Genomic DNA, 13,707 nt, shown 5'->3' with positions numbered 1-13,707 from the left:
GCTCTCCTTTCAGCCTACAGCTACCATTAGAATTCTCCACTTTGTGATGGGAAATTTTGGGGCATTGGTTAGAGTCATGTTTTCATTTCTAGAGATGACGCTGTAAGAGGGAGAGCAGCTGGATCGGTCACTTCAGAAGAGCAGTGGGATGGTGAAGAGACAGTTTGACAGATTTTTGGAATGTGTAGCTGGAAAGAGAAGACTTGGAAGTTCAGAGAGTGGAACGTAGGATACACTGTAAAAATACTTAATGAATGCATATTATGTGGAAGAGGAAATTCGGGTTGTTTCGGTGACCCCGAGGGGTGGAAGTGGGTTCCATTGTGGAAACTATGGGGAAAATTCCAGCTTATCTGAAGGAGAACTTCTGAGCAGTCAAAAGTCAGAATTGCTCCAAGAAAAATAACCTGCTTTGAGTGATGAGCCCCTGTCGCTGGTGACTGAATCCATTTTGGGGAAATTCTACACAAGAGCCTTGAGCATCGAGGGGTGATTGGTCTAAATGACTCTTAAAAACTCTTCCAGCCCCGAGGCTTCATCTCCAGGAGACCACTGCAGGCTTGTTTGTCTGCACATATATAGTGTTCAATTATGGCAAAATACTAAGTTCAATTGTGGCATCTCTAAGTTCACAGTTCTGTAGCATTCAGTACATTCACACCGGGCAACCGTCCCCACCATCTATCCACAGAACGCTTCCCATCTTGCACAACTGAAATTCTGTGCCTATGGAACACTAGCTCCCCCTCCCCTAGCCCTGTTTCCACATACTAATGGACTCGATTTACTGAGTGATCCCTTGAGAGCTTTGTCCAGAGGGCTATCCCCTGAAGGAATGAGGTACAGGACTTGGAGGATTGAAAAAGGAAGGGACCATGAGCCTCAGGAAGGAAGATCCAGAGAAACAGGACTATCTAGACTCCTGTCTATCTGCCCAGCCCTGTCTCCTGAGTCTCAGCACAGGGCCCCCAATCACTCCTCAACCAGAGGGTATCCAGACTACAGGCCATAACCAGCCATGAACAAGGTAGTGGATGGCAAACAGCATTTTAAAAAATAAAAGCTAAGGGAAAAGAGGAATAGAACAGAATAGAAGATACTCTGAGGAGCATTTCACAAAGCAAGAATTAAGTATTTTGTTTTCAAGATAGGGGTGTGTGTGTGTGTGTGTGTGTGTAAGAGAGCATGTGAGAGAGAGTATATGTGAGTGTGTGTCTGAGAGGGTGTGTATGTACTCGTGTCATGATGCGAAATGTGTTTTTTATTGTAGGCCACAGTCAAAAAATTTCGAGAAGCTTACTCTAACCCAAACCCCCAAATTAGGAGTCATCCCCCCTCCCTAAACTAAAATCCTGTCACAGAGTTATCAAGCTGTGAACATTTATTGAGCACCTACTATGTGCCAGTTGCAATGCTAGCACTGAAACTATCAAGACAAAGAATGGAATCCTTGCCCTCAAAGGAGCTCACAGTTGACTTGGAGGGTGGGAATGGGGTGGTTTGCAACCAGTATATGTTGATCTTACAGCTGACCAAGGGCTTTTCACATCATTTCATTCATCTTGGGGTAATTCTTCAGGAATTTGGAAAACACTGCCTTGGCAAGCAGCAATGGTTCAGTGGTGGCCTCATGGCTCTCCTGCTAAGTTTCCCTTGGACAGTTGAATGTGTTTGTCTTTTCAATTAAGATCTCTTAAAATAGAGTCTAGCTTCTTATTAGACCAGCTAAGCATAAGCTTTAAACCTTGAAGAATCACAGCATCCAAAGGCATGAGTTATTAAAGAAAACCACCACCTCGGCATTCTGTGTTCCCATGAAGGGACCACCATGCATTGGGGGTTGAGCATGGGCCAGACCTGTGGTTATCAACTGGCCTGAGAGAGCCACATGAGAACCCCCAACTCTTTCCAGAAAATGCTTCAGAATCCATGCAGTGCATGTTTGCATCACTGAGCAAGTGTGTCATGATGAAAAATGTGTAAGAGGCCTCATAGAATATGAAGCTGGAGCCAAAAAAAAAAAAAAAAGATTTCTTGTGTCCTGGCCCCTGCAAGAATGGTGACTTAAGATGTGTGTGATCTCTGTGAGGCCTTGGCAGGGCAGGCAACCACTCTCCAACAGCCACACAGAGCTGCAGGTAAACAGAGTGAGGAGCTTCTGAAGACTCCAAGATACGAATACAGATCTCTGGTCATGAGGCCAGTGTTGCCAGCCTGTTCAGTAAAGTATGTCAAGTAGGCTGCAGAAATGGGACTATCAATAGGCCACGATCACAAGATGCTGGCTCACTGCTGCAAACTTCCGAATTCTCACATAACCTCGCACAGACGAGGAAACTCCAGGGTACCACTGTCTCTCTCCTCACCTGCATCCGTGAAACTCTTGGTTTCCCCTTATTGTATGAATCAACAAAAGCTCTAGAATTCTCTCACCTGGCTAAGTCCAAATTCTATATCTGAAAACATGTTACTTTCAACGTACAACAATTGCTGTCTGGCTGTACAAAGATTTCAACCAAACAGGGCTTATATTTGATGCTTTGATGAAGCATACGTGTTCTGTACCCCCTGGACAGTTTTCATCCATTCACTCTTGGCCAGTAGAAAATGATTCTAAGGACCCACTTTGGTCCCTCATTCTGCCTTCCACTGGGACTGGTCGAGGGGGCTGGGTTAGGGGGCGTAACCCAGATAGAGCTCCATCTGCCAACTCGTCATCAGCTGGTGAAAGGAAGGGGACCTCTTCTAATTTGGACAAAGCCCTGATACGGGCTCCGGCGGCCCTGACTGATATTGCGTTCCTAGCATTTTATCTGCCGAAGGGGAGGAAACCACAGGCTTGGAACTGTGCTTTTGTGAGCCCCGTGCCCCACAGTGTGGGCTCTTCCTGACTGGGGAAGGGGGCCCAGGGGGCTTGTTAAGTCTTCTGAGGAACACCTTCAAAAGTTCTCAGCAGTTTCTTGCCAGAAGCAGTGTTAAGGAGGGACAGGTATCCCGGATATAGCGCCTGTCGTGCTTGGCTGGTAGGAGAAATTCTCCTGGTGGGCCCAAAGAGGGACCCTTGCATCCAAAGCTCAAAATGGCTCTCTGGGATGCTGGTGGGACGCCATGGTTTACCCACTGTCGCTGACTGCCCCCTGCACTGCGAACCAAACACACCTGGTTGTTAGCTCCTCTGACACTCATACTTGACACAAGAGGAAAGAGGCTCAGAGAAGCTGAAGGACTGGTCCATGTCACTCAGCTCATAAAAGGCAGCAAATCCAGAATCTTATTTCATTTCATTAAATTTAAGCCACGCACCTTTCACCATACTACTGGGCCATGGCTTACAGAAGGTGAGGGAGAATGGGAAGAAACTGGATGTTATTAAAAGAGATTGGGGCAGGGGAGGAGCGTGAGAGTCAGGACTCATGAGCACAGTGACCTGACTTCATGAGATGTTTAAGAATACAACCACTGAGACACCAGAATCACTTCTTATTTACTGTTCTCTCCCCCAAATTCTAGATCTTAATCTCCTGGTTTACACACTTATTTCTACTTCTGCCACCACACAAGTTAAAGAAAGAAAGGAGGTATAAATACAAGAACAAGATTCTACTTCTCTCTTTTTGAAAAATATAAAGATGGCTTCCTGTCGAAGCAAGGGTCTAGTAAGACATGAAATATGAAATCACTTTCAGCAGGATTTTGAAGTTTTAAAAAGTTCTGCAAGGCACTGAGAGAAGAGCATTTGAGCATTGAAATCAATACCACTTAGCACTGTTCCTGCCTTCCTCAGGCTTCATGATGCACTCAGTGCCTTGAAAAATGTTAGCGTTCACACTTAACCAAGTTGAAAACGTGAAGCTAAGTGTATTTCACAGATCAAATGCAGTTCCCTGGGCCTGGCTTTTTCTGGACCAGTCACGTTCAGACCTGAGAAAAGCAGGTGAAAGGGGAGGCCTACACGGGGCAGGCATTCCATCGTGGGTGTCGCCTGGGGACTTCCCATGGGCAGCCCATCCCAGGATGAGACGCTCCCAGCTGAGGCTGGAGGGTTTCCAGTGCATAGCACAGTGTGTCATAGAAGACAAGGTGTCCTGGCTCAAAATAGGGCTCAGGCAAATGAGGTTGCACACATCTGTTTCTGGCTTTGGGCGGTCTGGTTTTTAAGTATGAACTCTGCCTTGCTCAGAGCTGTGGACCTGTCATGGGCACTGACCCTTCTCAAGAAAGACAAAGCTACTAAGTGAAATAAGTCAGTCAGAGAAAGACAAATACCATATGATTTTAGTCATATGTGGAAGTTAAGAAACAAACGATCATAGGGAGAAAAAGAGGCAAACCAAGAAACAGACTCTTAACTACAGAGAACAATCTGATGGTTATCAGAGAGGAGGCAGGTGGGGGCAATGGTGGAAATAGGTGACGGGGATTAAGGAGTGTACTTGTGTTGTAGGGCACCTGGGTGGCTTAGTCGGTTGGGTGTCTGACTCTTGATTTGGTCTCAGGTCATGGTCTCAGGTCATGGTCTTGGGGCCGTGGGATTGAGCCCCATGTCGGGCTCTGCACTCAGAGGGGAGTCTGCTTCTCTCCGTCTTGGTCTGTCCATCCTCCCCCCATCAGCATATACTCTCTCTAAAATAAATAAATACATCTTAAAAAAAAAGTACACCCATGATGAGCACCGGGTGTTGTATGGAAGTGTTGAATCATGAAATTGTACACCTGAAACTAATATTAACATCGTACGTTAACTAACTGGGATTTAAATAAAAACTTAAACCCACAAAGCTGAAAACAGTGCTCAAGGTTTGACTCAGGCGATGTGAGCTTCCCTAAGTCATGCACAAAGACCATTCTCACAGCGTAAATCTTACTGCTCACATTTGAAAACCTGAATGTTTTCATTTACTCAACATTTTATTTAAGGGAAAGGGGATCAGAAATTCTAGAGGAGCAAGTTTCCAAAAGCTGTCAGAGGAGAGGTACCAGTTGCAGGTGTAGGGGCATTTTATGGCAAACCCGCAGAGCCTCCCCTCCCACCTCCCCACCCCCGCCTCTGTGGACACAGCAGGCAGGTCCCTGGGCCCCAGCACAGGTGGCCCACTCCCCCTGGAGCCCTGGCGAGCTTTCCGTGCTGATAGCTCTGTAACGAGCCCACACGCTTCTGTTCTTCTCTGGAACGGGGTGCTGCGGCAGATGCAGGGGATAATAAGGTTTTCAGTGACTCATTTGCCTCAGAACTTTTGTAATCTTTGCCAGCACCCAAAGCTTGTGGTTTCACAGGGAAACCAATGATTCCCACGTGCATGTGGGGAGAGGCAGCAGCTGGGGCAACCCAGGCCCTTGGCTCCTTAGGTTTTGGATAAAACCACTCACCAAATCCATTACGTGGCTGTAGGTGCGACTCTCGTGAGTCAGTGGTGTGGCTAGACCTGTGCCTGGACGGGAGACCCCGCTGTGTTGCCTGTGAGGACCTGAGGGCTGGAACACACCCCCCCACACACATACAACTTCCACCACCTCCCACCTCCACTCCACATGCAAGCAGCGGAACTGGGGATGAGCAGGCTTGCATGCTCCATGCTGTCATTTTGGACCAGAATGTAGAGCTCCTGGCATCAGTTTAGTGATTGACCGCACTGTCTCCATGCCCCATCCAAGTACACCAATCTAACACGGACCACTGACCGCCCTACCTCTTCTCAACGTTCCCACAGCTTCCCTGACTCCAGGCCCTGCAGGGAGGCCAGGAATAAGTCCCACTGCTGGTTATGACCATTTCTGTGGAGTCATGTGGGCCCAGCTCCAGCTTCCACAGATACGGGAAAAAAAGAAAAAAAAGCTGCTCCTGTGGCTTCATTGAGTACCAAAGGGGAGCTAATTAAAAATATCTAAATAAAAAAACCCAGATCCTGAGGTGTTGGGACAACTGAGGTTCTAGAAATGCTGAGAAGATTGATTTGGGTTTAATGGTGGAGTGTGGTTGCAGCCCCACGAAGGTACTTCAGGAAGTGCTGAAGGCAGTGATAGCGGCCCACGGAGTCCATCTGGAGAAGGGGCAAGATGCAGCCGGGACACCACGCGGAAGTGAGGGCCTCAAGAAATGCGAGTGGCAAAGAGAGATACCAGAACTGCCACCCTGGGTCTGACTCACAGTCTCTTCAGCCCAGGCTTCTCGAGGTGGAAAAATTACTTCACTCAACAAGTTTGAATTCAAATATTTACTGCATACGGATGTGTGTCAGTGAGTTCCCTGTGGTGTCACTCCACCTCTGGCCGCTATGCTCCATCAGTCCCTCATGGGACGCTTACAGCTCACAGCAAATTCTAGAGCCAAACCCAGCTTCCCATATCACAGTCATTCTCCACCAGGCTGTTCTGGGACACGCGTAAGTCAAGCCCGGATTTGTGAGCAGAGACGGGCTCTCACAGTTGAAAAATGAAACCATGCGTTATTTAAGTTCCTTCTCACTTAATGTATCAAACTAATATGCTGAGGTATTTTCTGTATCGCAAGGGACCATTTGGTGGAAGCTTGCATGGAGTAAGCGTTTAATGTTTACTGAATGAATGTATAATAAAGCTGAATTGCTGAACACTTAAGTAAACATGGCTTATTAGAGGGAAGGCAGCATGGTGTCAGTATGAAGAAAGCACGCCTCACTAATCTCCTTGAGTTCTTTGAGCAGATAAATAAGCATATGGATAAGAGGGAACCACGGAACCCGATTTAATTTGACTTTCAAAAACCTGTGAGAAAATCCCACTCTAAAGATGGTTTTTAAAAAATTGAGTCACTAAGGATTGTTTTGTCATGAATATGGAATTGGCTTAAAGACCATAAACAAAGCTAAAGATAAATGAATACATTCCCAGATGGAAAACTACAAACATTGGGGTTTCCTAGAGATCTCATCTTTGATGGGTCTTTTTACATGTTTATGAATGGTCTAGAAGAGGAAGGGTGTATTGAATCTCCAGGTTCAGGGAGAGGAGAGTGGTTCTTCTGGGGAGGATGTTAAGTTGATGGAGATTCCGTTCGGTTTGAACAAGAATATATTATGTACTGAATAGTCATCGTGTGTTTGGGCCATAAGGTATTCAAAAGACGTAGACCCTGAAGGAGCTAATAATCAAGTTAGCATGAAAGCCAAACCTTCATTTAACTGTAAATAGCAGAAGGCACCATGGGGTCAGTGATGATGTGGTGTACGTGACAAATGCCATGAGGGTTCAGACAAGGGGAAAGGTAAATGTGGATTGAAGTAGGGAAGGCTTCTTGGAGGAGTCAGCATTTGAGGAGAGCCTTGAGGAGTAGCTAGGGTTGAGTGGCTATAGAAGGAATGGAGGGTCTTCCTGTTGACAGCAGCTAATGCACGTGGAGTGCTTGTCTTGCCTGCATAGAAGGTGGGGCTTGTCTGCATGATCTCATTTAGCCTTACAGCAGCCCAGTGAGGTCGATCAGATGCTCCTTTTACAAAGGAGGAATGAGAGGCTTGAAGAGGGTAAATGATCTCCTCCAGCTCACATGGCTAGTAAATGCGAGACCCACTGTTACCCTGCCTCCAGTTCTAGCAATGTGGCAGCATGAGCAAAGGCACAGGGGCATGACTCTCGAGAGCAGGTTACAGAGAGAACGGAGGGGTCGGTCCAGCTGGAGTGAGAGCCTGTCTTGGGAAGGTTGGAGCATATATAATGGATCTAAATGACAAAGACCCTTCAGTCTTATCTAGGGAGCTTGACCTTTATTCTGAGGGCACTCTGTGGAGTAGAAGAAGGAAAACGGAACCATATTCTGGGGATCGTAGTCTGAGAAGTAGCAAAAACTTAATCTGGGGTATGGGAAAATTTAGGACAGACAACTGATTTGGGGGAGAAATTGGCTAAAGCTGAGGCAACTTTGTTTTGTGCCCCCTGCTTGAGCTTGCATGCTGAGTGTGTGCCCACCCTCAGTGCATCACTTAGACCACTGTCCTCTTCCAGGTCAGCTTTTGGGGACATCCCGGGTGTCACATGGCTGCCACGTCCCATTTCACTGCTGGGGGCTCAGGCGGCTCGAGAGGTGCCTTCCCTGCCTTCTGGGACGTAGTGTGGGTGTCCCGGCCCTGTGTCTCACTGGCTTCCCCCGCTCCTTTAATCGACATTCCTTACTGAGTCCACCAGAGCTGCAAGCTACAACGCCATTTAACCATCAGACTCCGTCCCTGAGATCCCAGCAGCACACGAGGGCTTCAGGGGAGTCTGAGCAGCAGAGTAGTGACATCACGTTTGGGGAGGAGCATCTGGAGGCAGCAGAGAAGTTAAACTTCTGCAATTCCTAGGTGACAGCATTAACAGGCCAGGCGGTCACCTCCTTCTGGTGGCCACATGGTGTCTGGAATTGGGCATGACACTCTGGGGATGGAAGATGAGCTCATTTGGGGTGAGCAGCCAACTACTCAGTGAAACCTTGCCGATCAGAAATGTCACCCGAGGCAGCTGTTAATAATGGGTGCGGTAAGGACTGGAGTCGGGAGGTGGCATGTGAATCCCTGCTCTTCCTCCTGTTAGTCATGTGACAAGGGTTGTCGCTTAACCCCTCTGCGTCTTAGTCTCCCTGTCTGGAAAATAAAGATGATAACTGTACCAATCTCCTAAATTCTCATGAAATTTAATGAGAAAAAACCACTCTGGGTGGCTCAACCAGTACAGAACGCAGGGGAACTATGCTAATATCTTTAAGACTCAGCCCCAGAGATCTATCTAATAAGCCTTCCCCTGGCCCCACAGCGACTCCACTACAGCACACGCACCAGACCATATCGTACTGGTCTCTTTGCCCATTTGCCACTGTCACTAGACTGCAAGCTCTTTCAGGGCAAGGCCGCATCTTCTAGCTCTTTAAAATCAGCACCTAGATAGCGCCTGGCATATGGCGGGTGTGCGAAAGTTTGCCAAATAACCAAGAAAAGTGAATATATTACCTACTATTCCTGTAAGAATGGAAGTTGAGTTTAATTTGCCCCCCTCCCCCAAAAACCATCGTGATTCTTTAAATCGTCACAAGCAAGTGCTTATTAATTCACTTTAGAATCTTTCCAAGAATCAACATAAAGGTTATTGGTCTTCTCTGCTAGAATTCCGATCCTCCCCATCTTTGGAAAACAGGGACAAGACTGACGTCTGCCTCTATCAGTCACCTCTTTCATTCTTTGGGAGTTCTCATCAAAGAAAGAAAGTAGGATATGTACTTTCTAAAAAAGATGGAATGTGCACGTTCTTTAGTGGATTGGTTTGAACTGACACTGCGGAGCCCTCTTACAGGCGTCTCCTGCTACAAGGGGACGAATTCCCTTGTAATGTTGCTTGTCTTCCCTCTCTGGCCTTGAGACTTTTATACACTCTGGGAAAGATGTAAGCACAAGAGGCTTGAAATTTTGCTTTCCCTCTGATATTTATTAACCTTCCTCTGTCTTTCTCAGTCACTTGACCTGTGCCCTCTGGATTCCTCTGGCTTTGAGCACAGCTTTAAAAAACCCTTCTGGTTTTAGCATTTTTATTAGCCAGAACTTCTCTTGAGCGTTCGCTTTCTTGAAGCATTTCTTAAATGCAAATGCCATTCTTTTCTACCAGTCCTGCACCTCTCTTTTGAAAACCTGAATTCATTGGAGAGTTGTTTTGAGTAGAACTGATCTAAACCTGATAAGAGACCCAATCACGTCCCTATTAGATGTGATGTGCAGTCCTTGAATCTTTGAAATGATTCCCCATTCATCCATATGCAGAAAGAAAGCTACATACCATTCTGTTGGTAAAGTTATGGAAGTTCTCAACCAACACCTGCTCAATCATGTCTGGCTCGGAGATAACAATAAACATCCGGCGACCAAGATAGTACCTGGGGGAATAAAAAAAATTACTTTGAAATGTATTGTATCTATCTACCCATTTCTCCTTTCCAAAAAGAATTCACCGTGCTTAGAATGAAGGATAAAAGACAAATAGGAAGTAAAGATGTGGAGAAGATATAGAAATGTGTGTGCTAATCATGAGGAAGAGTATAGCTGTGATGATCTTGCATCAAGTTTCATTCCACAAACATTTCTGGAATCCCACCGTGCACCAGGCCTTGGAAACTCTGGGATAAATAAGACAGAGTCCCTGCCCCCAAGGAGCTCATAGCCTGATAGAAAAGATAGATCTGTAAGTGTAAACACAATATTACGGAATTCGTAAGATCCAGTGGTAAGTAAAAACGGCAGTGGTCAGCATTGTCCATGCTGTCCAAAAATGGGGAGACAGGCATTCTAGCAAAGGAAGGCCGAAACTTTTATATACTGATCCTTGGAGAAAGTCTAAAGTGAATTAATAAATGCTGTGCAAACTCAGCAAATATCAAATCTGCTGGTGAAGGGTTGAACATCTGGTTGCCACACCTGTGCAAGAAGTTCAACAGATACTGACATTAATGAAGAAATGGAGGATGGAGGAAAGGAGCAGCCAGTCAGCTGGGGGTAGTGAACTCTGAGTGGAGGCAGCACTTGAGTGCATGTCTGGTTATATTTATCAAAGTACTGGGGGCACAAAAGCAACTAAGGCCCAGTCACAGTTTTCAAGGGTCACACAGTCTGATGGGAGTGAAAGTTAGGTAATCAGCACACAGCGTGACATCTGGCAAGCAGGGATAACATTGGAGGCACACCAACTTCCCAGAGGTGGTGCTTCTTAAACTGAGTTCCAAAAGATAAGCAGGAGTTAGCTCAGGAAAGTGGGTGGCAAAGGGGGTGAAGGTATACTAGGCAGAGGAATCTGTTTGCACAACTGTCCAGGGACAAGTCTGTTTGGGGGAACTAGGAGTGCTTGGCTACCAACCACATGAAGCAAACCCGAGTGGTGGTGATAAATGGGTCCACTGAATAATGCCATGTCTTTAGTCTATAAAATTATACTTTCAGGGTATAATGTAATCACTGTCATATCCAGCTCAGAGCAGTAAGGAATAGATTTTAAAGGGTAAAGTCACAGGATATGAAAGCAGCAAAGTTTACTCTGAATTCTTCGTTACTAAGAAGTTTTCAAAAGCTAAAATGGCTTTAATTTTTTTTAACTTTTCCTTTTCTCACTGACTAGGGGAAAAATGAAAAAACAAAAAACAAAACACCTGGCTGGCACATATTAGGCACTCAGAAAATATTCACCTGAGTGATCATATTTTCCAAAATTGTGGGGGAAATCTTTGGGAAACAGGAATTCAACAGATGGGGTAGAAGGAAAGAAATGATACTAAGTAGTTTTTATTGTTTCTAATCAAGAAGACCACAAATGATTCAATATGGTTATAAACCAATCCTTTCATAAAATTTATGGGGAGTGTCATGGAACCCTTGAGAATCTAGTGAAATCTTCAGACATTCTCCTAAGAAACATGGACATTCACAGCATTTTTGATATGATTTGATGGGTTCTTGGACCCCTGAAACCCACTCTAGAGCAAAGCTGCTCAAATATAAAATGTGCTTAAAAGCCACCTGGGTTTGAAGACATAACCGCTGAAAATTTCTCCCATTTGGCAAAAAACATAAACTTACAGATTCAAGAAACTGAGTGAATCCCCTACAGGAGGAACCCAAAGAAATCCATGCCAAGACATATCAATTAAACTTCTGAAAACGAAGAACAGAAAACAATCTTGAAAGCAGTCAGGGAGAAGGGATGGATTATTTACAGGGAACACCGATTCAAAAGATAGCAGATTTCTCATCAGAAACCATGGAGGCCAGAAGAAAGTGGCGTATTTCTCAAATGCTGAAAGAAGAGGACTGTCAATCACAAGTCTATACCTGGAAAAAATATATTTCAGGAAAGAAGAAGAAATAACAGTTTTGTCAGATGAAGGAATACTAAGGAAATTTGCCACTAGCAGATCTACCCTTAAAGAATGGCTAAAGGAAGTTCTCCAAACAGAAGGGAAATAATAACAGAAGAAAGCTTGGAACTTCAGAAAGGAAAGAATAATGTGGAATGCCTAAAAAGTAGTAGACTAGCCTTCTCATGAGTTTCTCAAATGATACTTGATGGTTGAAGCAAAAATGATAACACCATCTGATGTGGGGTTCTATACTTAGAGATAATGCTTAAGATAATTATAGTTAAGAGATAAGGAGGGTAAAGGGACCAAAATGGAAGTAAAGTTTCTTCACATCACTCAAAGTGGTAAAACGTCTATACCAGTAAACTGAAAAATTACATATGTATATTTATGCAACCATTAAGAACACTTTACAAAGTGATATACAAAAAAATTTTTTTAATGTCATAAAGGAATTCTAAGAAAATGTTCAAGTAAACCATAAGAAAGAAAGACAAGTGAAACAAGAAATAGAAGAAAACAAATACATTACTCCAGTATAAATATCATAATTAGATAACAAATTGGAATTTGTGGCTGTAGCTAATATAGTGTTGAGACAGAAATTTATAGCATTAAGTGCTATCTTAGAAAAAAAGAAAAATCTTAAATAAATACGTTCCTACCGCAAGAAACTAGAAAAAGAAGAGCAAAAAACCCGAAATCAAATGGAAGGAAGGAAATAATAAAAAAGAGCAGAAATGAATAAAATCGGAAACAAAAAAAATAAATGAAACAAACAAATTGGTTCTTGGAAAAAAATCAATAAAATTAATAAACATCTAGCAAGATTGACAATGATAAAAAGAGTCAAGACACAAATCACCAATATCAGGAATGAAATGAGCTATCATTATAGATTCTACAGCCATTAAAATAATAAGGGACTACTATAACAACTTTACACCATAAATTTGACAACTTAGAAGAAATGAACCAATTCCTTGAGAACCACAAACTACTAAAACTCACCCAAGATGAAATAAACAATGTGAATAATCCCATAACCATAAAAGAAATTGAATCCATAATTTTAAATATCTTGAAAAAGACATCTCCCAACTCAGATGGTTTCAGTGGAGCATTCTACCAAACATTTAAAGAATAATTAATAATTTTATGCACTCTCTTCCAGAAAATAAAAGAGGAACAATTCCCAACTCAATTTATGAAGCCAGTATAACCCTGATACCAAAAGTAGAAAAAGAACAAAAAAAAGAAAACTAGATCAGTATTTCTCATGAGCATGGATACAAAAATCTTCAACAAAATATCAACGAGTTGAAGCCTGCAATCTATAGAAAGAATTATACACCACAACCAAGTGGTATATATTCTAGGTATACATGACTTGTTCAATATTTTTTTTTAATTTTATTTATTTATTTGAGAAAGAGAGTGAGCATGAGTGGGGGGTGGTGCAGAGGGAGAGGAAGAGAATCTCAAGCAGACTCCCCGCTGAGCGTGGAACCTGACACTAGGCTCCATCTCATGACCCTGAGATTATGACCTGAGCCAAAAATCAAGAGTTGCATGCTTAACCGACTGAGCCACCCAGATGCCTCAGGCTGGTTCCATATTTTTAAAAAAATCAATATGATCCACATATAAATTGCAAAGAAAAGAAAAATTATGTGATCATTCTGTTGATGTAGAAAAGAGCAGAGCATTTGACAAAATCCAGCACTCATTCATAATAAAAATTCTCATGAAGAGGGGACATTCCTCAACTTTAAAATAAAAAGTATCTACAAGAAATCTCCAAAAACAGCTAACATCACACTTAATGGTGAAAGAGTGCTTTTTCCTAAGATTGGGAACAAGGCAAG

At 43.8% G+C, this 13,707-nt stretch overlaps 1 protein-coding gene across 3 annotated transcripts in view; it reads right to left on the bottom strand.

Annotated features, from left to right (window-relative positions):
• TBXAS1 (thromboxane A synthase 1) overlaps window positions 1-13,707 on the bottom strand; it is a 160,682-nt gene that overhangs the window by 73,498 nt on the left and 73,477 nt on the right. For all 3 annotated transcript variants that reach the window (XM_026512050.4, XM_044388694.3, XM_044388700.3), the window contains one exon: window positions 9,772-9,868. In XM_026512050.4, the coding sequence (XP_026367835.2) occupies window positions 9,772-9,868 (97 nt within the window). The remainder of the gene's footprint in view (window positions 1-9,771; window positions 9,869-13,707) is intronic.

This window comes from Ursus arctos, unplaced genomic scaffold (assembly GCF_023065955.2).
Source record: "Ursus arctos isolate Adak ecotype North America unplaced genomic scaffold, UrsArc2.0 scaffold_3, whole genome shotgun sequence".
Classification (NCBI taxonomy): Eukaryota; Metazoa; Chordata; class Mammalia; order Carnivora; family Ursidae; genus Ursus; species Ursus arctos.
Note: the sequence above shows the minus strand (reverse complement) of the source record. Positions and strands in the feature narration are given on the sequence as shown.